Raw genomic sequence first — 23,568 nt, forward strand, 5'->3', positions numbered from 1 at the left:
TGCCACAATGACCTTTTCCCCAAATCAGGGATATTCTAAACAGATCTTTCTTCTGTATCTGCGGCCTTTGCAGAATGTTTCGTAATGCTTAGGAGGATGAGTGATTAGGTGGAGGAGAATTAGGGAAAGCTGGTGTTTGGGTTTGTGTGTGTGTGTGTGTGTGTGTGTCAGCGGAAAAAATGTGTGACTCACAGAAGGATGCTGGTTGTTGTTGATTCACATTATGGTGGTGCTAATCCAGAGGCCCCAGAGAGGCCACACACTCCTGCTGTCCCCCTGTCCTTATCCTCTATTAGCACGACACAGCCTACTACTCTTCAACTGTATTATTGAACAGCTCATTAAACCAAGGAACGTTTCTTCTACTTATATTTCAACATTTATGTTAAATGTATAAATTAAGAGCAATGGATGTATAAACAGCGGTGTGTAAAAGTCATGTTTGAAGTAGTCTTATTAATAATAATTCATTACATGTATAATGACAGCCCCAGTATAAATAATACTCTGAATGTATTGGTGGCTTTACCATTTCCTTTGTAGAACTGTGAAGATTTAAGAACTAAACAATCATAACTGGTTTTTGTCATTGCCCCCCCTCCCCAAAAGAAAACAAATTTGCAAACCTTTTCTCCAGTTTTATTTTTTGTAAAGCAAATCCTAGATAATTATAAATGAGAACTTTCATTTAATATAGCTGTTACCCAGCAACACTGTGTTATAATGCAAGAAGTAAGTAATTAATGGCTGACGGTCATCTAATCCATTAAAATGAGTTGGCCCTGCTGCATTAACATTTGGATGAAAATAAAAAAATTAATCCTGCCAGAGTTTCACTTACATATTAATTAAATTCATCACAGCCTCTTACCAGGAATCATTTCATTATAAGCATTTGTGCAGCTCTGATGCCATCTAGTGGCTGAAGAGCTCAGCACACAAACGTGTACGCCTGGGCTCGTTGACAAGCTAACGCTCCATAAACAAGCTTCACTGAAAAATGCACCACACACACACACACACACACAGTTCATTTGTAGTTAGTTTGTAAACTTAATACAACATTCAAAAATCTATATTGTAATTAATTAATATAATTAACAGCTTTTTCCAGCTCTGCTCAGTGTGAAATGTCTCTCGAATGATTAGTTCAGCTCCAGGTCCTGAGGTAAGGACAACAGACACGTGTCCTCCTGTTCATCCACGACCAGCTGGTTGTCAGTACTGGTTCAGCACCTCCAGAACTTCGTCCTTAACAGACAAGGGAGAGTGCTGCTGGACACCGGGCCCCCCAATACTGGTTTCCCAGCAGTCAAAGCCGCAGTCTCTTAAGTCCTGCACTGTGCCCTGGACCACAGCCGAGTCCGTCTCTACAAAATAAACAGGCATTAGGAAGATGGGCTGCAGTTACAAATCAAAATATCTGTTACAGAGGGAAAGGTGCTGCAGAATGTTTAAGACTGAAATCAATTATGTTAGAGGTCCTCAAGGAAAGGGCACAAGGGAGTGAGGAGTCAACCTGTAGCCTCTCCATCAAGGAAAACAAATCTCTCTGATCATTAAGTCCATTCATGTTAAATAATGAGGGTTCTGCAGCACTTTAACTCAAAGAGTCTTATTCGAGATACTGAAAACATCACAAAAGACAGAGACTAGATGGTTTATTTGAGAAAAGCAGTAATTCACATGCAGGGGGAAACACCTGCAAAGAAAACAAATTGAGAGCTTTGGAAATCTATTTGGAGGATTTCAAACGTGTTAAAATTCCGCCTCCTGCAGGCTGCAGGCATAACCAAAGATTCATCTCGCAACTTCTTGATTTGTTTGTTTTTCAAATGAGAGAAATTATGGAAAGTTTCCTCATAACTGCACATTAGTACCGACACAGCCAAAGCCCCTTCTCATCACTTCCTGCCACTCAAGTAGTTTGATTCAGAAAGGAAGAGCGAGGGAGCATTCGATGGAAGCAGAACATTTGTTGCAAACCGGAATATGAATCAAACCTCCCTCAGATTTAAGTCACTTGAGGCAAACCGCAGTTGCAGTACGGCCTTGACTAGGTGATTGATTTTAATTGTGTGCATTATTTAAAATGAAAATTGACAAAGATCGAAGACAGACACGGAACCCTTGAGTTTATTCTAATACATTTTAAAATGCTGTGTTATGACACATACAGCACAACAGTTGGGCCACAGTACCTGGTCTCAGCAGTGTGATGCCACAGCCTCCTCCCCCTGCACCTGTCAACTTGCTGTGGAGCCCTCTGGTCAGCGTGACCCGGCACAGCGTGTCCAGGTCAGGATGCCCCACCCCCATCGCATTCAGATGGTGCTGGTTGATGTCGATTAGGTCCTATCAATGAAATAAATAACCTTTTATAATCATCTCCACTATGGAGGTTTGCGTTTTCAGCCCTCTCTGTTTCTGAGTCTGCAGGAACACACAAAAACAACTGAACAGATATTCTCTGAACTTGGTGAAAGGAGGTTGTATGGGTGAGGGAAGAGCACTTTAAACTTCGGTGTGGATTCGGTTCATGAGGCCGATCCAGGATACATTTTTTCACCTTCTTGAACATTGCAAGATGATGCATTTTCCAGCCATTTCACTGTTTCCAAGGAAAAAAATGTATGAGTGTGTGTAATTTGATGTCGCTTGGTTGAATTTAAGGGAACTGTCGGGCCTTGGCAGAGGTGTGTGCTCTACTGAGTGGCATAGTTCTTATTATTATGTTGGGATATAAGAACAGGTCATGGAACTATTCAAATTTGGCGTATACAGAATTTGTTATGTCTTTAAGTTGTTATTTGAATCCAACTAAAAATCAAGATCAAGTGAATTTAATGTTTCATAAGGGGGCTGTTGGGAAAAAGGAGGAGATTGTTGTACAGATATGGATATGCGCTCTTTAAACAACAATTACATTTCACCATCTCAATATATTTAAAATGTAATGTGCTTTACATAATGTATAAAAATACATAACATTTATACCTCCAGGATATTGTAGTGCTCGCCTGTGATTGGCTCGGACGTCATGTCTGAGAGGACTTTCTCACAAGTGGAGGAAATGGCATCAACTGAGTCGAGCACAGGGTTCAGGACGGAGGGGAACTACAGGAGGGAAACAAGAAGAGGTGGAGTCAGCATCTTCAACACCACCGCAGGTTTCACAAAGCCATTACTGCAGCTCACAGGCAAAACAACTTTGTCTTCCTTTATAAAAATCCACAAACAGCTTTGTGACAGACACACTCTGTACAAACACAGATTGTTAAAAGTCAGGTTTGACTCTCAGTTGCGCTGTTGCCTGATCACAACACTGCCACAACACAATCCAGGCCCGTCGTTGACTGAGGCAGAGAGCTGCACACCTGCTGGTGTCACCAAGGCAACAGCACACGGGGGTGCTGGCTAAGAGTTTAATTTCAATATTTTATGAAGGCACTCAACACCAGACTCTGGAGTGTGTGCCATGCAAAAGCACCGCCTATCATATTAATTACAGCGCCGACATGTAACACACGGGGGAGGGAGAAAACATTTAGTACCTTGTTAATTTTGTCCTTCACCCCGGCAACAAGTACCTTGGTGCTACGTGGTACCTTTGTGTTAGTGAGGAGGATTCTTAATAACGGCACCCTGGAAATAGAGCAGACGGATCACAGAGTTCACACATTATTCACATGCACTTACTTCACCAAGACTATATTTGTTTTCTCTGAGGGAAAAAAAAACATATTATAAATTGTATTGATTCATTCAGGACTCATTTTAAATGATATTAGATTTAGAAATGTTAAGAAATGTCAGTACCTGCTCAGTGGCATTATCTTTCCAGCCAAGAATCTCAGCATGCCTCCTACGTAAAAGGGAACTCAAAATCATTAAACAGATAACGGGCGATAATGAAAGGTGGAGGTACGACACTCTGATGATTCCATTACAGAGAGCCCAGTGTCCACGGAGACATAGGGAGGTGGGACACCACATTTACTGGCAGCAGATTTCAGGCCTCACCCCATGTTCCTACAGCGTTGTCCACTCCTGAAGGATTACCATGGATGATGGTTTCTCCTTGGAAAGCCCAGCTGTTGATCAGCTCCAGGTCCTCCTGGCGCCACCTGTAAACATTTTTAAATGAAGAGAACAACGTTAAAGCCCAACAGACTCTCGGACCCAAACTCTAATACCAGTTTATCTCCACACCAGACACTGGTGTAAGGACAGGACAGACCAATGTTCAGTTAATGGTTATACAAATGTTTGGGATGAAGGAATTTTAATCTACACAAGATCAGAGGATTTTCTGCATGTAAAAATCCAACTGGCAATATGTCTGAATCTTAATGTGTATATTTGATTTTCAAAGAGAAAGACTAAGATTATGTTTTTGTCATTAAATATTCAATTGCAATTTCGTAGAGATAAACCTAGATGGCAAGGATAAGAAGAAATGATCTGAAATGTAGCAAATTGCGTGGTACAAATACCATTAACATATATAATCTAACTTGGAAAGAGCATTACAGTGGAGTTCACAAAATAAAATAATCTTTGAATTAAATCTGATTTACTGTTATTTCTGTTATCATCATTTCTCTTGGTTCTTTTTAGATTCTGTGTTGGTTTGTTACATAATTATGCTTCTTTTTTTGAACAAAAAAACAACAACCTGGTTAGATAAAGAACAAATATACATCATACTTGACACGTTCATGAAAAAAGTGACAGGTAGTGTAAGCAACAAAGTATTTATTGACCAACAACCCTGTATAAATTTGTATACTTGAGATGGATTTAAAGTCTTAAACACCTGATAAACTTAGAGCCAAAGAAGTTCTTGGCCGACTGTGATTTGAGCCACTTATTTTTTCAGAGCATGTTCGTTAGGCCTCATTGTGCTGTGTAAATACAACTGTCCCTGCAGACTGTAAACGTGGCTTCCAATTTGAATGTGTTTTTGTTTTTTGTCATGACTTTTTACCTGGCAGACTGATCCCACTCTTTGAGCGGACTGGGAATGGCTCCACTTGCACAGAGCAGAGCTGCAGCTAAACACACTGTGAAGGCAGCACTCGAGCCCAGTCCAGCTCCAGTCGGCAGCTCCGACCACACAGACACCGTCAGGCTGGGCAGCTCGCTGAGAAAGAGAAACATGAAAGAATTGAGCTTAAATACTGCAGATATGACTAATGATAACCATTATCAACATTATCAAGAGACAATTACAGAGGACTATTTTACAGTGTCAGAATAAAATAATTTACTGCACAGGCCATAGAAACTTGTGGAACCCCCTCAGATTAAAAAAAGAAGAAGAAAGAAAATTGAGAATTTATCTTAAGAATTTAAACTAGTTATTACTCACTAACAATCACTTTTGGTGCCTTTTTACAAACAAAATCTTAAGTTAAATAAATAAATAACTTCTTAAATCACCGTGTTACTATTCACATTAACTGCTACAGTAACCCTATGTACAACCCTTACATAACTGTACAGTACAGCAATCCATACACTACTATATATGCAACAGAAGCTTGCTTAAGACTGCTGTCGATGTCTGTCAGGGAGGCTGCTTTTGGGCAGACAGGAGAATACTCTAAACTAATTGTCTGGCTCTTTCTCTCAAGGGAAAAACACATCCAGACTGGTTAAAGGCTGCAGTGTGGCCCCGTGCCAGACTCTCATTAACGGCCATACTGTCAGAACCCATCACCTCTCTCAGACACGCCAGCACCGTGTCAGTTCTGATTAAACCTCCCAACAACCTGCAGCTCTAATGTTCCAGAGCATCTTCCTTGTTTGCAGCTTCCGCAGACGCTAGAGCTAACATCCGGTCTTCCTGTCTGTCTCTCTTCACTAACTTCATTTCACAGTAGAGGGGTTTTCTTACAGCTTCTTTCTTAAATAGGTCCTAACCAAGAAGAAGAACATTATTACAGCAACAGCATTTTCCATTGACTCGGTTAAAGAGTTACGCGATGGAAACTACACTGCAGCAGTGCAGGAGAGCAGTGAGGCAGAAACAGCACTGTAATCAGACTTAAAGACATGTGACCTTTGTTGTGTTGCGCTAATGTCGTTAACATTGTTCATAATGTTGTTCACAGCATTTAGTTGACACAAAAGCGAGAAAATATACAAGTGTTTCATTTTAAAGTGCAGAGAACAAAATGTAATAAAGCCCACTATGACACACAGCAGTTCACTTCACAGTACACCATCTCTACACCAAGAATAACCTGCTGCAGTCTTAACAGCTTTCCACCTGCTGCAGAGTGGTACAGCTGCAGCTTGTGTTTTTCACAGCTGTATTTTCAACTTTTTTATGATTTGTTTTAAATTAAACAGTTGCACAACTAAGTTAAACTAAACAATCAATAAAAAACATTATCCTCCAGAGGGCATGAATTAATAATAGAAACATTATTCAGCTTCTGTGCAAGTGTTACAACCAATGTAAGCTTTTCTACATTTCAGTAATTATTTTGTGCATATTCAATATTTAGCAAGAAACATATCTATGTGACAAACATGTAATACTTGACGCCTCAAATTCTCTGACACACACAATAATTATCCATTGTAAAAGCATTGCTATTGCTTTTCGTTGCCTGTATGTGTAGTACATTAACATGTCGATCTCCTTTTTGGAGCCATTGTTCTAACAAGCTGTAGAAACTAAACCAAACAAACGCTTAGAAGAACTGCTCTAATCTCTCACCCTGATCCAAACACTGAGAGGTAGATGTAGAGGAAGGCTATGGTGGCCATGTTGCAAGTATCCAGTTTTCCATTAGTAGCACCGACAAATTCCCGTAGTCGTCTCAAAAGCTCAGGATTCAGACATTTCAGCTCCTCCCTGCTAGCTGTTTAAATGACACAGCAATCAGACATGAACAATATCACAACACTGCACACTTTGATATGTAGGTTTATTGAATACATGTTAATAACATGTTAGTGCAGCCTGTTGAGCTGTCATCACTCTATTAATTAAAACAAGCAATTATTAATTTCACATTTAACACTATAACACAATTAACTCAATAAATGATTACTCTAAAGTTGGGGAAAGCTGTATCAGTCTTAAGTATTACACAAGACACTAATTTTTTTTTGTCTAGAGGTGGGTCGACAAGAAGGGATAGAAGAGAGAGAGACTCCATTCATGATTAAGTGATCACGTCTGCAGTAAAGGTTAGGAAAGTCCAGTTTAATTAGCTGAGGATAGATAATAAATAGCTGATAAATCAACCTGGGCGCTCTCACAGCTCCGTTTACTGCACTGAGCATCAAGGTGATAGCACAGTTTTGTAGTTAAATGTTCTGATGAGCAAATAAAACTCAAGCACGGTCTCAACATGGAAGTTTATCGGCATGTATATAACTAATGGAAATGTGATTATAACAACTTGCAGAGGGTGTCGATGCAGCATAATTTCTTACCACAGGAATAAGGTTTAAACTGCCCCAGCTCGGAGACGTCCCAGCAGAGGAATGTGTCAATATTTGGGAGATTGATGCAAACTTTGCCAGAAGCGGTGGCCTTCAGCCGCAGAAACGTCCTCAGGTTCAAACTGACAGCGAGAGCCACCTGTGGAGGAGCAAAGACAGTTCAGCCTACTTACAAATACACTCTTTTCAAATCTACCTGTTTTCTCTAAGGTATAGGGGGATTTGGGGATTAGGGCAATATGATGTTTTGCAAACAGTCCCAGAAATATATGCAGAACTAAATATAAGACAGGTCAGTTTGGGGGGTGATAAGGAACATTGACCTGCAAGCCCTCACGTCTACAATTAGAGTAATATGATTGTTTCTGTTGACTTACAGAGTGGAAAACTTTAAGTCATCACTCATAAACTCTCTCAACCATCACAGTACGATCCACTCTCATCCTCGCGTGTTACCTTCCCGTGCACCACTGCGTGCTCTCCGTGCAGGATCGCCTTGCCGGGAGCGGACACGAAGCAGTCACTGACCTGCATCTCTGAGGCAAGACACGCGAAGGAGAAACAAGGAATCCCAAAACGTGCCCAGAGATCAATGTGTCACTTGCAGTGGTGTTATTATTAGCTAGCTTAGCCACCTTTAGCTTCTGCTAATCCTCTGGAGCAGCAACAGGCAGTCGACAGCTCGGCCCCTCAGCTCCGAGCTTTACCTCAATGAATACAAAGAGTTTGGAGACGCATTTAAGAATCTAACGAGATGTTAGGATGAGCTGCTGAAAGAAGAGGGAGCGACATATAATACCATGATGAAAACACATCTGACACACGGACGGGGTTTGGTCTGTAGCATCCAATCAGCAGCGGCTACTACTCGAACCTATATACTTCTAGCCAATTAGCGTCCAGTACCCTCCCAACTGCCGGTGAGTTGACCAACCGTGCGACCAAAAATGAAACGCCCACAAGCTACGGGCTTCACGGAGGGACAAAATTCACCCCCAATGATCGTTCACCCCTAGCTTTTAGCAGGTAGCTCGAACTATGGCTTCGTTTATCATCAAACCTGCTCAACTGCGCTGTGTGGTCCGGACAGGAAGACTCCTGGCTGAGCCCCGGACCAGGAGGACACTGTGTCCACACAGGAGGTAGTTCTACATCCCGGCTCTTTGTCCAAATGCTTGTGCGAAGTGTTGAAGCCCCTGATGTAACTGTCTGTGATGTAGCTAAGTGCTGGCTAGCTGCTACACAAGGACACATGTGTATGTAAACATTAGATCCTCGTGTAGAAGTCTCAGCGGCTGAGGACACTATGTACATGTACTTATCATTAAGAAAAATAAAACATTATACAAACATTATAATTTTTATATTTTCAACTGCTATATAATTGTAGCAGTTGATATAACCTGCACAGTTTGTATATACTATTAAACAGATTGTTTACAGTAGATCATTAAGATTTACACCATTCTAGCAGAAATAGCATGATTCTTTATATTAAGCTGGGGTAGTGGTAGTTACTGGTGGTTAAAAGACCCAATGACACATAAATATACACTGTCATGATCCTGTGCAGCTGTTAAATCGTTTGATATACATCAAATGCATGAGGAATATAATTTTATCTCTGTCCCTCTGTTTATTCTCCATACCGACCTTTTCCCAAATAGTTATTCCACTGAAGGAGACATGAAGATACCCAAAATATACACCAAGACTGGAGACAAAGGTTTGCTTTCAAATGTATTACGACATAATGAAGTGCAGATTATTGTGCTGTTATAGTAAATAGCTCTTTGACGAGTTGTCCTCTTCTTGCTGTGAAGGTTTCTCAAGCACTTATACTGGAGAGAGGAGGCCAAAGGAAGATCATATTTTTCAAGCCTTAGGAAATGCAGATGAGCTGTCATCAGCTATAGGGTAAATTTTCCACTTTTCAAATGTCACATTTGATTTTAAAACCTGTAGTTTGCATCACTTGAGTTTACTCTATTGAATTGTGCATTACAGCCTGGCCAGAGAATTTTGCCTGGACAAAGGCCACACGTTCACATATCAACTGGACAAGGTTTGATTTTCATGTTGTATTTATTTAATTGCTTCAGTGCTGAAATTTTACATTTTGAGAAATTATACTTCTGAAAATGTTTCCTTTGATTGCAGATACAGTGCATTTTACAAGACGTGGGCTCAAATATCGCCACCCCACGATCCTCTGCCAGAGAAAGTCACACAAGTATGCACGTGTGGGCCAATCTAATCCAGGAAAAAATATAATTTCATTGTGTCTTTTGTCCTCATAATTTGCGTTTTCTTCTTTCCTGTTTTCGAAAGAGAAAACACAATTTTCTGCTCAGCCAATTACAGACCTGGAAACCTGGATTGATAACTTTACAAAAGAACTCCCTCCACTGACCAATTTCATTTTACCTGTAAGCCCACTTGTGCATCTGTTTTACATGTAATTTTATGAATCCGGATTCTCCTGTTGTTCCAACACTCATGCTTTCCATTTCACAGTCTGGAGGCAAGAGCAGCGCAGCTTTGCACTTGGCTCGGACGGTCTGTCGGCGAGCGGAGCGAAGGTCAGTTTCAGTTGTAACGTCAACTTGAATGACTTGAATTATTCTTTTTGTGATTTTCTGCCTCTGACAGCTCTGTGTTCTTGTTGTAGCGTTGCTCCAATCGTGCGTTCAGGCGAGGCAGATCCAGATGTAGCCAAGTTTTTGAACAGGTCAGTCAACTTGCGCTTTACAATTAATATGACAACATGGTTCCTCCACCACACGATTAATGAAATGTCCCATCATTTGCACTCAGATTGAGCGACTACCTGTTCACCTTGGCCAGATATGCAGCCATGAAAGAAGGCAGTGAGGAGACAATCTACAAAAGACCTGAATGACCAGTATCACATGAGGATGAAGGGAAAGATGGTTGATGCAGACACTTTGTATTTACTTTTGTAAATATGTTAATAAATATGCTCAAGGTATCAAATAGTTTTTCTTTTTTGGATGCAAATCATTTTAACTGGACATAATAATTTAGGTCATAATAAACCATTCAGCCAATACAAAATTACTGGTTTTCCTGGTATTTAATTTCACAAAGTTAACATGTCCACATGTCCTCAAATATGAGCCTTCAGTTGATGTACAGTTATTGCATTTCTCCAGAGAATAATTAAATAATACTTTTAACTTTTCTTGTCGGTTGCAATTGTAATTCCACATTGAGATTGAACTACAATGCAGATTTTTCTCATTCATTTTAATACAGTAACCTAGAGGGCACTTGCTTGTCTTTCAACATGGTTGTGTCAGCGCCCTCCCACACAGTCACAGGATCTGGCACCAGCCCTGGCTCTTCTGGGACAAGGTGCTGGCCCATGTCATTAGAGACAGATTGCGGTCCTCGTAGGGCGGATAACGCAGATAGGTGACACACTCAAACCGTGTGCTTCGGAGCAGGCATGATTTCCTGTGGGAGAAGGTATCAAAGCTGTAGCGGCCATGGTAGGATCCCATTCCACTGGCACCTGTCAACATTTTTTTTTTTATTAGAGTGGATAGATTGCAGGGCAACATTATCTAACAATTCAATATGTGATGCATCAGACTCACCTACTCCACCAAAAGGCAGAGCCACCATCAGACTCTGCAGGACACTGTCATTGGAGCAAAAGCTTCCACTGGAAGTCTCACTCATTAGCCTTGAAATAACCTGCACCGCCAGGAAGGTCAGCACATGGTCAGAATGCATGCTGGCCATTCAATGCTTTAGTTTCAATTGTTGCCATGTACCTTAGTGTTGGTGGAATATGCATACACACAGAGGGGTTTCTCTTGCTTATTAATGAAGGTTATTGCCTCATCCACATCGTTTACAGCCAGAACAGGGAGAACTGGACCAAAAACATCCTGTTGCATGATGGAGTCCGATTCCGCCACCTCTGTCAAAATTGTCGGGGCTTCAGGTGGAACAAAGGACAGGATCAGATACATTTCAAGGATTTATTTTGAAGAATTCAATTTAAGAGGACTCCTACCAATATATTTCTCTGCTTCTATCACCTGCCCACCCACAGCCACCTTGCCCGACCTCCACAGCACATCTCTTGTCCGGTTAAAGATCTCCAGATTGACCATGCGGCCAAAGCTGCGGGACTCTTTGGGATCAGTACCGTAGAATTGCATCAGGCAGCACTTCAGGGCCTGCACCAGCCGTGCCTTGACATCTGCGTGGCACAGGATGTAGTCCGGAGCCACAAGGCTCTGCCCAGCATTGTGAAAACGTGCCCAAGCAACACGCTGTGCCGTGGTGGCGATGTCACAGTGTTGGTCCACATAACACGGATTCTTGCCTCCCAAAATCAGGGTGACAGGGGTGAGAGTGCGAGCTGCAGCCTGAGCTATTCTGCTCCCCTCCTCTCTGCTGCCTATAGGGATTAAAAACCATAGTTTACACTTTGAGAATAATTCATAAAATGTGGATAAAATTTTTGGGTAATTTCCTGTTTACCTGTAAAGAAGACATGGTCAAATTTAAGTTCCACAACTTCAGGCAACTCGTGTGTGCCTGCAAGAATCACATGGAAGCATTCCTTGAGGAAACAAGAATTTTAGATCAGATCATTCCTCTTTGACTGGAGTATTGTAGCACGTCTGCTAAATGATCACGTGTGAGTCAGCAGTTCAATCAGTTTCTGGACAGAGGGAAATCATAAATAATCATAAAATATATTTTATTAAAATATTAATTGTCAAGCTTGAGCATAAGGACCTTGTTGAAAACCCCCATGTACACATTTGGAACATGAGAGCATATACATCAAACAGCACTGAGCCCATAAATAAATGAATAGGTGTACAAATAGAAAAGAAAATAAACACCCACCTCTATAATTCTCATCAGAAAAACATGTAAACAAATCCCCCCCTTTGTAAATCACACAGTACAATCTTGAGATTTATTCAAATTAGTCAGTAAGCCACGTTGTTGTTGGCCAAAGGGAGAGAGAAGGGTTTTATTCTGACTGCGTCCACCAAAGCTGGTAGTTCTTAATATATCTGACCTCATTATCTGTCATGGGTGGATAACAATACAAAACATCATAATCCATCATTTTATCTACCAAGTACTGACTCTAGACGCATTCGATTAACAAACGGTACTCTTAGAGTTATAAAGACTTTACTGTAACTTTGGCTGCCCATTCTCACAGCTCAATTGAATTTACTCACATTGTCTAAGTAAGAAGGGAAGAGACGATGGAGGAGCTCTGATGTGTGAGTGGTGCACTCAGACGGACTGATGACTGCACAGTTTCCTGCACAAATGGATTGAGATGATCAGTCGCTGCCAGACCTTCTGCTTGTGTGAAGAAAAACAGACTTTAAGAACTGCACCTGCTGCGATGGCCCCGACCAGCGGCACCAGACACATTTGGACAGGACTGCACCAGGTCCCCAGGATGAGCACCACCCCCAGCGGCTCACTGACCACCAGACACTCGTCCAGCGTGGTGAACTAAACCAATCACACAAACTCGACATGAGGTGGAAACAAAACCTGGCAGAGTTTCAATGCACAGAGAGGAAAAGACACCAGCCCACTTTATTCTTTCAAAAAGGTCAAAGCAACTTAGTTTTTAATCTGCTTTGTAGAGCTCAGCACAATACAGTTCTTTGTTGAGGGGAGACGGAATGTTCTCTCGAAATAGGTTGTGCAAGTCGTGAATAATCCCGATAAGAGAATGAAAATGATTTTGTACCAGGTTTCTCTCCACGTGCTGCGGCTGCATCCACTTCTTCAGGTTGTTGATGGCGTGAAGTGCCTCGTTCTTGACGAGCATCAGTTCTGACACAACCGTCTCAAACCTCGGCTGGTTAAAAAGGCCAATGTATTACTTTTTGGACCATTATATGAACACTTAACAGGGGACTGCTTCCTCCTCCTCTCACCTTATGAAGGTCCCTTCCAAGAGCATCCACAAAGTCACACTCATGCTCCTCCAGCATCTGCACCACCGCCTCCAGCTGGGCCAGTCTGAAGTTCTCCTCGAGGCTGCGTCCAGCTTGAAAAGCCACTCTGGAGCGTCTCAGCAGAGCCACACACTCCAGAGGGTACGTCTTTAAACACGGCTCCCCGAGCCTGGTCCTGGAACCGCAGTCGAGTAATTAGTTTTAATACTACAGAGCAATTAAACACTTTGGATAATCCATGTCATCACAGTACCTTCTGCATGTTAACCGTCCATTCCTCTGACAAGCATCACACGCCCTCGCTTTCCCACTCATGCTTATTCCTGTCAATATTTCTCCACTGCAGGTCTGTGTGAAAGTGTTTACTGTGCATTGAGGCCTCCAACCAGCAGGGAGGATAGAGGAAATCCGGACTTGAGCCAATCAGCTCATTATGAACCCAATAAAGTTGGAGTCTGATTTTAGCCCAACCCCATAGTTTTCTTCTAGAGGATAATGGAGCTGTGTACGATGCATTGTGCAGAGGACATTATCAGGACTTTGACATATATTGTGTGTATGGGCTAATGCATGTATACAGCAATAAAGTTTTCTTTTGGATCTTAATTTGATTTTAATAATCTCATTATATGAGACGGATTAATATTATTGGAGGGAGGCCGACATATGACCATTTTAAAATCTTGAAAAGGAACACGAGGCAGATGCTTATTATAAAAAGTTTGAGAATATTGTCTAAAATCATATTAATCCTATATTTAGCTCAGTTAAAAATGCACATTCACACACACACACACCTGAAAAATAAAAAATCTCGCTTGCTTGTTTTCTAAATTGAAATGATCACTGGTCCTACCTGCGCAGAACCTTGAACCACCTGGCGGGAGAAGGGCTGGGCCGGCTGCTCATGGTGCTTGATTCCGCAGCTTCAGGTTGACACAGCTCAGACTGTTGTTGTGGAAATCCTCTCGACGCCTTTCACCTTGAGGACTCTCACACGGTGCAGAGACCGAGCACAACGGAGATTATGACTCAGGAGAAAAATTCCTGATTCGGAAAGGTGCACACTAAAGTCATAGCCAAAGCATTTTATTTACTTATTGATTTATTTCTTGTTAGAGCACATTGTCTACTTCAAAAAAGTTAGACTTTTTTTTTTTTTTTTTAAACAAATTGTCATATTCATTGTTAGTATTGTTGTTGAGTGACAGAACAGGGGCTCTCTAGGGGCCAATCAGATTTCAGCTGGGCCCAGTAAGCCCTGTCCCCACCCCTGGATCCGCCTCTGACCCTCCCACACTACATTTTAAAGTTGAGTTAAGGAATTTTGTGTGTTCAGAGAAAGAAATAAACAACCATTATGTGTAAATGATTTAAAGAAATGATTTATATAATACTGTTGTACATGATTTAACATTACAGGGGGAAAGAAGTATTTTACACATGGACAAATACATGGAAATCTCTTTTGCAGCAACACACTTCATACAGTGCAGCCAGATTCAAAGACACTGAAAAAAGAGATGGAAACTTTCACAGGCAGGGTGTGGACATTTCAGGATCATTTATTTTTTTTGTACTAAAAATGTTGGATGACCAAAAATCTGCTTCAGCAGTCCACACTGGTACAATTTAAGCATAGCCTACTCTTGACATCATTTAAAACAGATGAGCGATCTCATCAGACTAGACACACAAGCTTGTGAGGTATCTTTCATCTTTTCTACAAAACACCACACTCAATGTCGTTGTAAATCCATTCAGTGTTTCCACTTTTTTAGCTTGAACAGAATAAAATGAGGAAAGTTGATGTAAGATCCTCCCGACTCAGTCGGATTGAAAAATAGCTTAATCGCATAAGTAGACTGAGTTTTTGTTTAAATAGAACCAGCTTTTATTTATGTAATGGTTGTAATTATAATCTTTTTTATAATATTGTTGTTAGTGGCCTTCATCTTACTTGTTAGAAACATGGCAACAATGACAGAGTATGTTTTATAGCTTGTTACTTATTGACAAAAATGATTTATGTTCATTAATGACAGAAAACGTTATTTGCATACTGAAGAACTTTTGTCATTTTCTTAATTATTTAGTTTAAGTTGCCATTGTCTTTAAACGACCAAAAAGTCTCTTCCTTGACTTTGTGTTGGAACTGAACCCTGTGTAAAGTGATGTTTAGGCTTATTAGGTAACATTCACCCTCATGTCCCTTTTTCTCACAGCTACAAATAACAGACGTGTGTGCAAGATTTCCACCTAAAGGGAGCATCACATCGAACAGTCACATTTGGTTGATGAACAGTCCATGACATCATGTTGAGAATTCAAATTCTTTTAGCATGGCTTACAAAGTCCACAGAGATAGGAAAGCATTGTGGTGAACCCTCCTCGGTTGATGTTGTCGTGGTTGCAGTGGTAGTGGGTACAGTGGTTGGGTTTCTGCGTGTGTTAGTAGGAGCAGAGAAGAAGTCCAGGTACACAGCCCCTGATTCTATGGCTTGTTTCCAATATACGTGGTTACTGGTTATAGCTGAAGTACAGAATTGACGGCGAGAGACGGGGGGGGGGGGGCAAAACATGAGGCACTCAGCATTATTGAAAGGTGTAGTGATAAATCTTCTTCTTTACATAACGTACAAAGACGAGCATCTTCGATTGACGTAACTCTTCGTAGTTTTGGAGTGTAGGTCCAGTACACACGTGACATAAACATTTCTCGGCTGAGAGACAAAAAGACAAAAATATTTCCAGTTCCAGAAGATCTCATGTAAATCAAGCAACAGCTGACCAGATCTTTTTCTTTCAAGACAAGAGATCCTCTTACTGCTTCACCACAACTGAGGCAGATGTTTGGTTTTTCAAAAGTACTAAGGACGAACAAACCAGCAGGTCCACAGTCCTCTCAGGTGCCTGCAGCGTCTTTTGGTGGGGGAGAAATGGAATGATGGGATTTTCTTGGAAAAGGGACATAATGTAATCGACACACGGTTCCTCACGGCGAGCCCATCCTCTTTCCTGGAGGTTGAACTCATGACATTGATTTGTCTTTCATTTATAAAAGATGCATTATGTTCCGCAAAACATTTTAAGACTACATCCTACATCAGTTTAAAGTTGCTTGGATAATGGAGTCCAAACATGTAAGTATATTAACAATACATCGCTTGGTTTCACTCGATGGAGTCGACCATGTGTCTAATGGCTTGCACTGCATCTGTATTGCTTTCCAGTTCACTTAAAATGGGAGTGTTAGTTCCGAGAATGATTCTGTTAAGCCTGAGAAACAGAGATCTAGCCACTATATATCCGGATTTTATCAAGTTAAATATACAACATATTGAATTTCTGGAGTGGCAGGGGAGATGCTCAAAATTGGATTGTGCTGCAGAAACACCATCCCCTTAGATGTGAGCTGTACTAGAGCTGAGCTCGTCCAGTTTTAAAAAGACAAGAGGAGACTTTGTGGGTCCTTCATGAGTCCCCTTTTGTTTAGGTGATGACCCTTTGACGAGACAGGCTCCAGTCTAGGTAAGCCGAGCCTCTTGCGTGGTTCACACCGTTGAAACCCAAGCCTCCTGTGCAGATTGTCCCGATGCAGCGGAGTTAGGACAGCTCAAAGCCTGTATTCATACTGATAGCATAGCGCAGCTTGTCACGCAGGATGCTCTTCTTGCTGTAGTTAGGCAGCTTGAGCAGGTTGAAGCATGTTGACGAAGTGGGAAGCCGACCACCGGGCTCCTTCTTGCGGATAGTGAAAAAACCCCTAAGAACACTGCCGAGGGTGTCTCCAGTGTCCTAGTCACAGGAAATGTTCTGTTAGTACAAACGTAGCACAATGAAGCTACGACACAAACAGTTTGTAAGCGGAGTCACCTGATCATCTGAAACTTCCACACAACGGATGGAGAAGGGTGGTTTGAGGTAGGCAAAACCTAGAAGAGGAGGCCTTGAACAGCTGGTAACAAACTGTCAAAACACAAACAATAAGAGACAACACTTGAACCAACTTATTGTGTTAGAAATAAAAATGCTTTTGACTGTGATAAAGGACAGCTTACTTTAAGGAACATAGCCCTCTCGTCAGAGTTGAAGTCACTGGACAGGATGTCCCACAGCCAGATGATGACACGATGGCTGCTGTGAAATCCTCCATAATAGACTGTGTGTTTCCTGCGGAAGAGAAGAAAACAATGAGCCTTTCCAGCGGTTTCTACACACAGAAAGCAGAGATGAACCAATACCCCTATTTGGTTTGAGACCAAGCTAAAGTGCATGGATCAGTGAAAGTGGAATTATAATGAATACTTCTGTTTTGGTGAATCAGAATAGCCTGGGCCTATATCCATTAAATAACATCATCCATGTTAAGAGACACGATGAAAGACGACAGTGACGAAATGTTACATACTTGAGGTCATCTAGATCAATCTCTGCATTGTCTCCTGAGACGAGGCGCTGAACCTCAGGCGTGGAGAACACGTGCAGCCACTCGGGGTTGATGATGCTGCGGAAGCCCCGAATGAAAGCTGCGGTTTGCTCTTTAATCTGCGTGTGCATCCGGAAGTGAGCCATGAGGTGGATGTAGCTGATCCTACAGGATTATGGGAGTTGAGGGCAGAATACATGGCAACAAAAGGTCACCATTTCAAACTCAACATGGGTCGGTGTTCAACTAGTTAATTCAACTTAATCCACGTGTACATACTTGTTTTCATTGGTGACGATCATGGACTTCCCCCCAGGTATCAGCTCATGACAAACAAGCTGTAAGAGAACACGAAAAGTAACGTTCCACCCTTTAACTTATTTATTCATTTATTAAAGTATATTTCCCATGTTTTCCATCTTTACCTGCCCCATGACATCCTCATCGTAGGATAACGTCAGGCCTAGATCCCCTACATCTCCATCATAGCGCTGAGAAATCAAATTTGAAATTGTCACTTGATATTAAGAAACAAAATACGACGATGTTGAGACGAGCAACTTCAAGTGAGATTTTTTTCTCTGACCTTGATGGAAGTGAGGTTCTTGTAAAACTCTGAGTCCAGAGAAGGAAGCTCATCTATGGAGCTATAGAAAGTGCTGTGGTGATGACCCAAGACTTGACTGAGGAAGAAGGAGGCAAACGGGACGTCCACTACAATGCCCTGAATACACAGAGGTAAACAAGATGCAATCATTCAAACATCACCTCAAACACTACGTTCAGAGCGAGAACAAGAAAAGAGAAATTTACCTCATAGACAGCTTTTCCGAGCATCTTGCCCACAAACTCAAAAAGCTGCAAATGGTTCTCGTGGATGTAAGATGTGGGCGAAGGATAGAGCCTTTCGTTTCCACTGGTTGTCTATGGATGAATAAATATCATATCATATGAAACATTGTAATCTGAGTCAGCAGCTGATGTGTGGTGGTTTGAAATCAGCCCACTGAATTACCTTGAACAGATTCAGTGCGGGATTGAACACTTTCTTAATGATCTCCTCTAGAAATTCTTTGAAGACACCATCCTGGTCGATACCAGCCTCATCCACTCCCAAGTCATTCACAAACTTCACACGAATGACGCCTTTTATAGAATTCGGTGGCAGCCGACGGAGCTGATCATATCCATCCTAAGAAGAAGGAAATAAGCATTGTTTCTGGTACAATTGATTTATTTATACTCTTTCACTGTTTGCTTTCAAAATATATTTTGCAATTGGTCTGTTACCTCTAACATCCGCGAGCGACGGATGGTAATGTGGGTGACGTGTGGAGAAGCAGAGCTTGTTTCCACCAATCCTAAACTTTCTTTTTCCTTTGTTACGATGTTCCTGAACAGCAGCACTCTCTAAAATGCAGAGGAAGAGCATTAACACAGGTGAAAAAGAAAATGACACCACCTCAAATTCAAAGAATCCTGCTTACTCACGTTTTTATGTGGAACAACGTGTGGGATGTACTGCAGTAACAGCTGGGCTCTTTTCTTTCCCTTCTCCAGCTCTTGGAACAACAGGCTGGGCTTTAGGTCCCTAAACGCAACAGCAAAAGAGATGTAGAATTGATTCAAAGCATTGATCCCAAAGCAGCCTGTCCTGAAACAGAAGACTGATGTGTTCAGTCCATCTGTGAAACAGAGGACTAGTGGTTCAGTGATTGTATTTACTTGCGTAGCCAGTGGTCATCGGGGGTAAACTTTCGCCTGCAGTCTCGTTCGTAAAGCACCATCAGCCAGCCGTGAACACTGTGGAACAACTCCAGTTTCTCTCCCTTTGCATTTTCTATTCAAAGCAAAACAGCTTTTCAGTAAAACAAAAAATACTGGTAGCTGTTAAGTTTCAGTGAGGTCACACACTTACCTAAGATCCCATCCCACACCATCTTGAACACAAATGTGTTGAGGAATGAGGAGATCGTGATGAGTTCCTCGATCTTGAAAGATGTTTGTTCTTCATAGACTTCAATGTCATCAAGAATTCTGTAACATGTTGACAGTACGTTAGAGAATGACACAGCATAACAGGGCAGGTTATGCAGAGTAAAAAAAATGGTGAAATTACGTGATGAGGTGCCGCGAACAGTCACAGAACAGCATGAGCATAGCTAAGAGCTGCTTGGACTCTTCGGTGTCATTGTTCAGACACTCCATGAAGAGCTTGAGGCCTCCCTGAGGACCCAGCTCACAGATGAAGGCCCACAGTTTGGGCAAAAGGTCATCAAGATGTGTCAGACCTGCAGAAAAAACAATGGAATCTGCCATTAAAAACTCAATAATGAACATTCCAGGGACTTTCAAAATACTGTGTTTGCATTTATAAAAAGGAATCAAGCTTCTGATACTGACCGGTGAGTATCTGGAGGCGTATTTGTGTCAGTGTAGACAGAGCCGTCTGGTAGAGCACACAGATGCTGCACACTTTCTGAACTTCAGCTGAGTCGACTCGTTTCCCTCCGACTGGTTTAAGGATGTTTCTCACAGAGGCAGACTTCTGAAACGCTCGCTTGAAGAGGTCTGTCAACACAGGAAACGCACAACAGATGAACAACCTTCAAGAAACTTTAAACCTTGTTTATATTAACTTATCCTTATTGCAATTATTTTTAAAATATTACAATAGCTTTGGGTTTATAACTCACTTTTAACTGGTAGATTGTTTTGTGATGTGCTCGGCTGCTGAGGCGGGGGGGTGGGCTCCTGACTCTCTAGCTTTTTAGAGAGGACGTCATTAAAGAGTGTTCGAATGATGGCAACACCCCACAGGTACTGCAGCTGTTTGGTGACCAGCGGCATTGACTCGTTCAGGCTATGGAGAACGGAAGACGTAGAGAGGAGACAACATCAGGTATATTTGACATTATTCTTTTAACAAAGAAAAAAATGTATTCTTCCTTAGGAACCAATAGGCAGCTTGAGTAAGTCTATTAAATCATCTTTATAATCTGCACCTTGAAATGTTTTATTTTCGCAATATCTGATGAGTTAAAAGTCCAACATTTAGTTTTACTGACCCGTAATCTACAGTTTGTGAGAACCAGCCCAGGACGGGGTGCCAGTGGGTGAGGTTGGACTTCTTTTGAGACACATATCTCTGGCAGTAAGACAACATGTCAGTCAGGTCCTTCACGAAATGACCGGCCTCCTCTTCAAGGACTTTCTCATTGAGGAAACCCAAGTGAATTAGGTTGCCTACCAAACATGAGACAGATACAGTCACATGGGTAAAAATTAGCAGAGATGAGATCTATGAAAGCGAATGTCCATATTTATCCAAATTACTTTACCAAGTAAGCAGAGCGTGTGGCTCCCCTCCAGACACACACAGATGTCTGAACACTGCTCTTCTCGGCTGAGAAACAAGATGAACTTCCGCAGGAGCTCGTGCGTCTGGATAGATACCATGCACTGCAGAAAAGAGACGATTTTAAAGCATCCACTCACATAGTTCAAATTATTATCAATGTTATATTTACAATAGGGCTTTTACCTCTGGAGTGAGCACGTTGAGGTGAGTCACGACAGCTGGAACTGACATGATGTGGATGAGGAATGATCTCAGCAGGTTATCTGAGAAGTGAGCCGCAATCACTGGCCTAAAAGTATTAGATGATGTTAAAAGGAGAGCATGGACAGAATAGATATTGCATATCTTATGCAATGTATGCCTTAACCCTGGAATATTCAGTTTTTGTAAATGTATTTCTATCCATGAGATCATCAGCTTACCTTAATGATAAAGTGAAGATGGCTGTTAGAGTGCCTTTGGACAGAGATGGTTTAGAACGAGCTAAGCCATTGGTCAGCAAGATCTAAACATGAAAAGTCAAAATGACATTCAATGCGTGTGTTTTCATAAAATGACAGCTGAACTGGAAAATGGGTTAAAAAATATCTTTATTGACTTTCTCGATCAATAGAAGTTGTGTTACCTGAAGTATTGAATAGAATCCCTTCTGATTAAGATGCCCCATGATATTTTCACAGATCCTCATCAAAGCAGGTCTGAGAGCTTCTCCTAAAATAATGAGGGAAAATATTGTGTTGTTCTCTGCAGAAACATGTCCCACAATAACAAATCATCAACCTCATCTTGACTTGAGACATACCCTTTCCTCGGACTATCCGCCAGGTGGAAGTGTCCGTGAAGGTCACCAGCATGGCGAGGTACAATGTTACCAGTTTATTGTCCTGAAGAATATCAGGCTGCAAATCAGAAAATACAGAGTAATGTCATGTCTGCTTTATGAGTAGAGGAACACATTTTTTCAGTTTGAAGTCAAGACTGACCTTTAAGTTTTTCAGTAGCTGACAGCAGGTCCACAGCACATCTTTGACCTGCTTGATCCAGGGGATGGTGAGGTCTTTGGAAAGAGCCAAGGACACATACCAGACCTGAGAGACAAGTGTGAAAATAGTCTCTGAGAAACTCATTCCATATGAGAGGGGTTACAATGTGGAGGGTAAAACTTGCACACACTCACTTTAGGTTCATTTTCAACCTCCATGCTGGCAAGAATAGCACGACAAAGCTTCTCGAACCTCTGTGTTATGTGGAAAAAAGTGAATAAAGTCAAACAGGAAAATAATTCAATTCAGGCCTTTCCCCACATTAGATTAAGATGAACAGGCAATAAAATATTATTATTAATGTGGACTAACTTGAACTTGTTACTAAGCACAGCAGGTAACTCACCATTTTATCCTCAAGGCGATATATAAAAAGTAATTTCCGGGAAATTTTGAAAATTGAAAGTGCATTTCGCTTCGATGTCCCAGTTTCAGAAGCTAGAAAATAGTCATCAACCTCTTTCCTGGGGAGTCACAGGAACACAGATCCAACAATCACAAAAAGAGAATAATAACAGTTCCACTTAACACGTTCTCCACAAACTCAAAGCTGTACACAGCACAGATGACTGGGAATCAGCAATAAAACCAGAAAAGACGCTACCTTATTTGCTTCTGGAGTCTGCAGCGACATAGAAACCTCCTGACCAGAGCCTGGATGTTGGTGGCCGCCTTCTCCTTGTCCTTCTGCCCTCTCCTGTCCTCCCTGGCCTGCCTGGCTTTGTCCAGGAACTCGGACTTGGAGATTTGAGGTACACTAAACATCGTGCACCCTAGAGAATAAGAATCGAAACCTCTTATAAACTCATGATCCACCTGCTTGTACTGATAACATTTGGACAGATACTCCAGCCTGTGCTAAAACAGCACACCGTTTTGATTGAACACTATGGTGAATTACCTTCGATGATCCTCTAGTGAAGACTCGGTCCGGCCTTTAGCCTCACCTGCAGCTATTCCCCCTCATACGTCGGCTTCGCCTGGAGAACCGAGCTACTTGGACAGCGGCTGAATCCTGGAGACTAACTTGTCATCTCTCTGGAAGAAGCGACGTAGTAGCGATGGAGCTGGGTCAGCTAGCTCACGGGGCTAGCTCCACTTCGTCACTGGTCAGTTCGGGGCTTCCTCCAGGAGAATCTTTAAAAACTCCGTTAATGACACTTATCACCCCCGCGGGGTTAGAGTCCTTCCTGTATCGGTGACAGCCGGAAAAACAGAGGGGACACACCGTTTCGAAATGTAAACAATGAGAGGGGCTCCGTACATTGACTGCAGCCATTAATC

The 23,568-nt window shown here is 41.8% G+C and overlaps 4 protein-coding genes across 4 annotated transcripts; 1 reads left to right on the forward strand and 3 right to left on the reverse strand.

Moving 5' to 3' along the window:
• Positions 1-623: 623 nt before the first annotated feature.
• Positions 624-8,295, reverse strand: mvk (mevalonate kinase). The gene is made up of 10 exons (XM_062385031.1): positions 7,924-8,295; positions 7,459-7,606; positions 6,734-6,878; positions 4,991-5,146; positions 4,024-4,127; positions 3,820-3,865; positions 3,555-3,645; positions 2,998-3,117; positions 2,202-2,355; positions 624-1,370 (listed from the first exon to the last, which is right to left on the reverse strand). Exons 1-10 carry the CDS (start codon positions 7,999-8,001, stop codon positions 1,219-1,221), a joined length of 1,194 nt encoding a protein of 397 aa, XP_062241015.1. The 5' UTR covers positions 8,002-8,295; the 3' UTR covers positions 624-1,218.
• A 145-nt stretch (positions 8,296-8,440) lies between these two features.
• Positions 8,441-10,548, forward strand: mmab (metabolism of cobalamin associated B). Its single transcript, XM_062379498.1, has 9 exons — positions 8,441-8,609; positions 9,135-9,193; positions 9,291-9,384; positions 9,475-9,532; positions 9,628-9,700; positions 9,799-9,896; positions 9,985-10,049; positions 10,139-10,198; positions 10,285-10,548. Exons 1-9 carry the CDS (start codon positions 8,506-8,508, stop codon positions 10,367-10,369), a joined length of 696 nt encoding a protein of 231 aa, XP_062235482.1. The 5' UTR covers positions 8,441-8,505; the 3' UTR covers positions 10,370-10,548.
• Positions 10,549-10,550: 2 nt separating this feature from the next.
• Positions 10,551-14,360, reverse strand: aldh3b2 (aldehyde dehydrogenase 3 family, member B2). Its single transcript, XM_062379484.1, has 10 exons — positions 14,308-14,360; positions 13,431-13,626; positions 13,241-13,351; positions 12,876-12,996; positions 12,711-12,796; positions 11,989-12,070; positions 11,516-11,905; positions 11,271-11,437; positions 11,091-11,190; positions 10,551-11,005 (listed from the first exon to the last, which is right to left on the reverse strand). Exons 1-10 carry the CDS (start codon positions 14,358-14,360, stop codon positions 10,806-10,808), a joined length of 1,506 nt encoding a protein of 501 aa, XP_062235468.1. The 3' UTR covers positions 10,551-10,805.
• Positions 14,361-14,818: 458 nt separating this feature from the next.
• On the reverse strand, positions 14,819-23,567 carry ube3b (ubiquitin protein ligase E3B). Its single transcript, XM_062382031.1, has 27 exons — positions 23,186-23,567; positions 22,889-23,057; positions 22,631-22,748; positions 22,419-22,478; positions 22,225-22,329; positions 22,044-22,140; positions 21,867-21,952; positions 21,664-21,746; positions 21,425-21,530; positions 21,222-21,342; positions 20,949-21,126; positions 20,577-20,743; positions 20,284-20,451; positions 20,000-20,171; positions 19,799-19,917; positions 19,606-19,720; positions 19,372-19,471; positions 19,171-19,290; positions 18,896-19,072; positions 18,694-18,804; positions 18,467-18,604; positions 18,306-18,371; positions 18,160-18,218; positions 17,863-18,045; positions 17,513-17,624; positions 17,328-17,420; positions 14,819-17,249 (listed from the first exon to the last, which is right to left on the reverse strand). The coding sequence occupies exons 2-27, from the start codon at positions 23,047-23,049 to the stop codon at positions 17,058-17,060; spliced, it is 3,207 nt and encodes a 1,068-aa protein (XP_062238015.1). The 5' UTR covers positions 23,050-23,057; positions 23,186-23,567; the 3' UTR covers positions 14,819-17,057.
• Position 23,568: the final 1 nt, after the last annotated feature.

The sequence above is a fragment of the Platichthys flesus genome, chromosome 3, assembly GCF_949316205.1.
Source record: "Platichthys flesus chromosome 3, fPlaFle2.1, whole genome shotgun sequence".
Taxonomy (NCBI): domain Eukaryota; kingdom Metazoa; phylum Chordata; class Actinopteri; order Pleuronectiformes; family Pleuronectidae; genus Platichthys; species Platichthys flesus.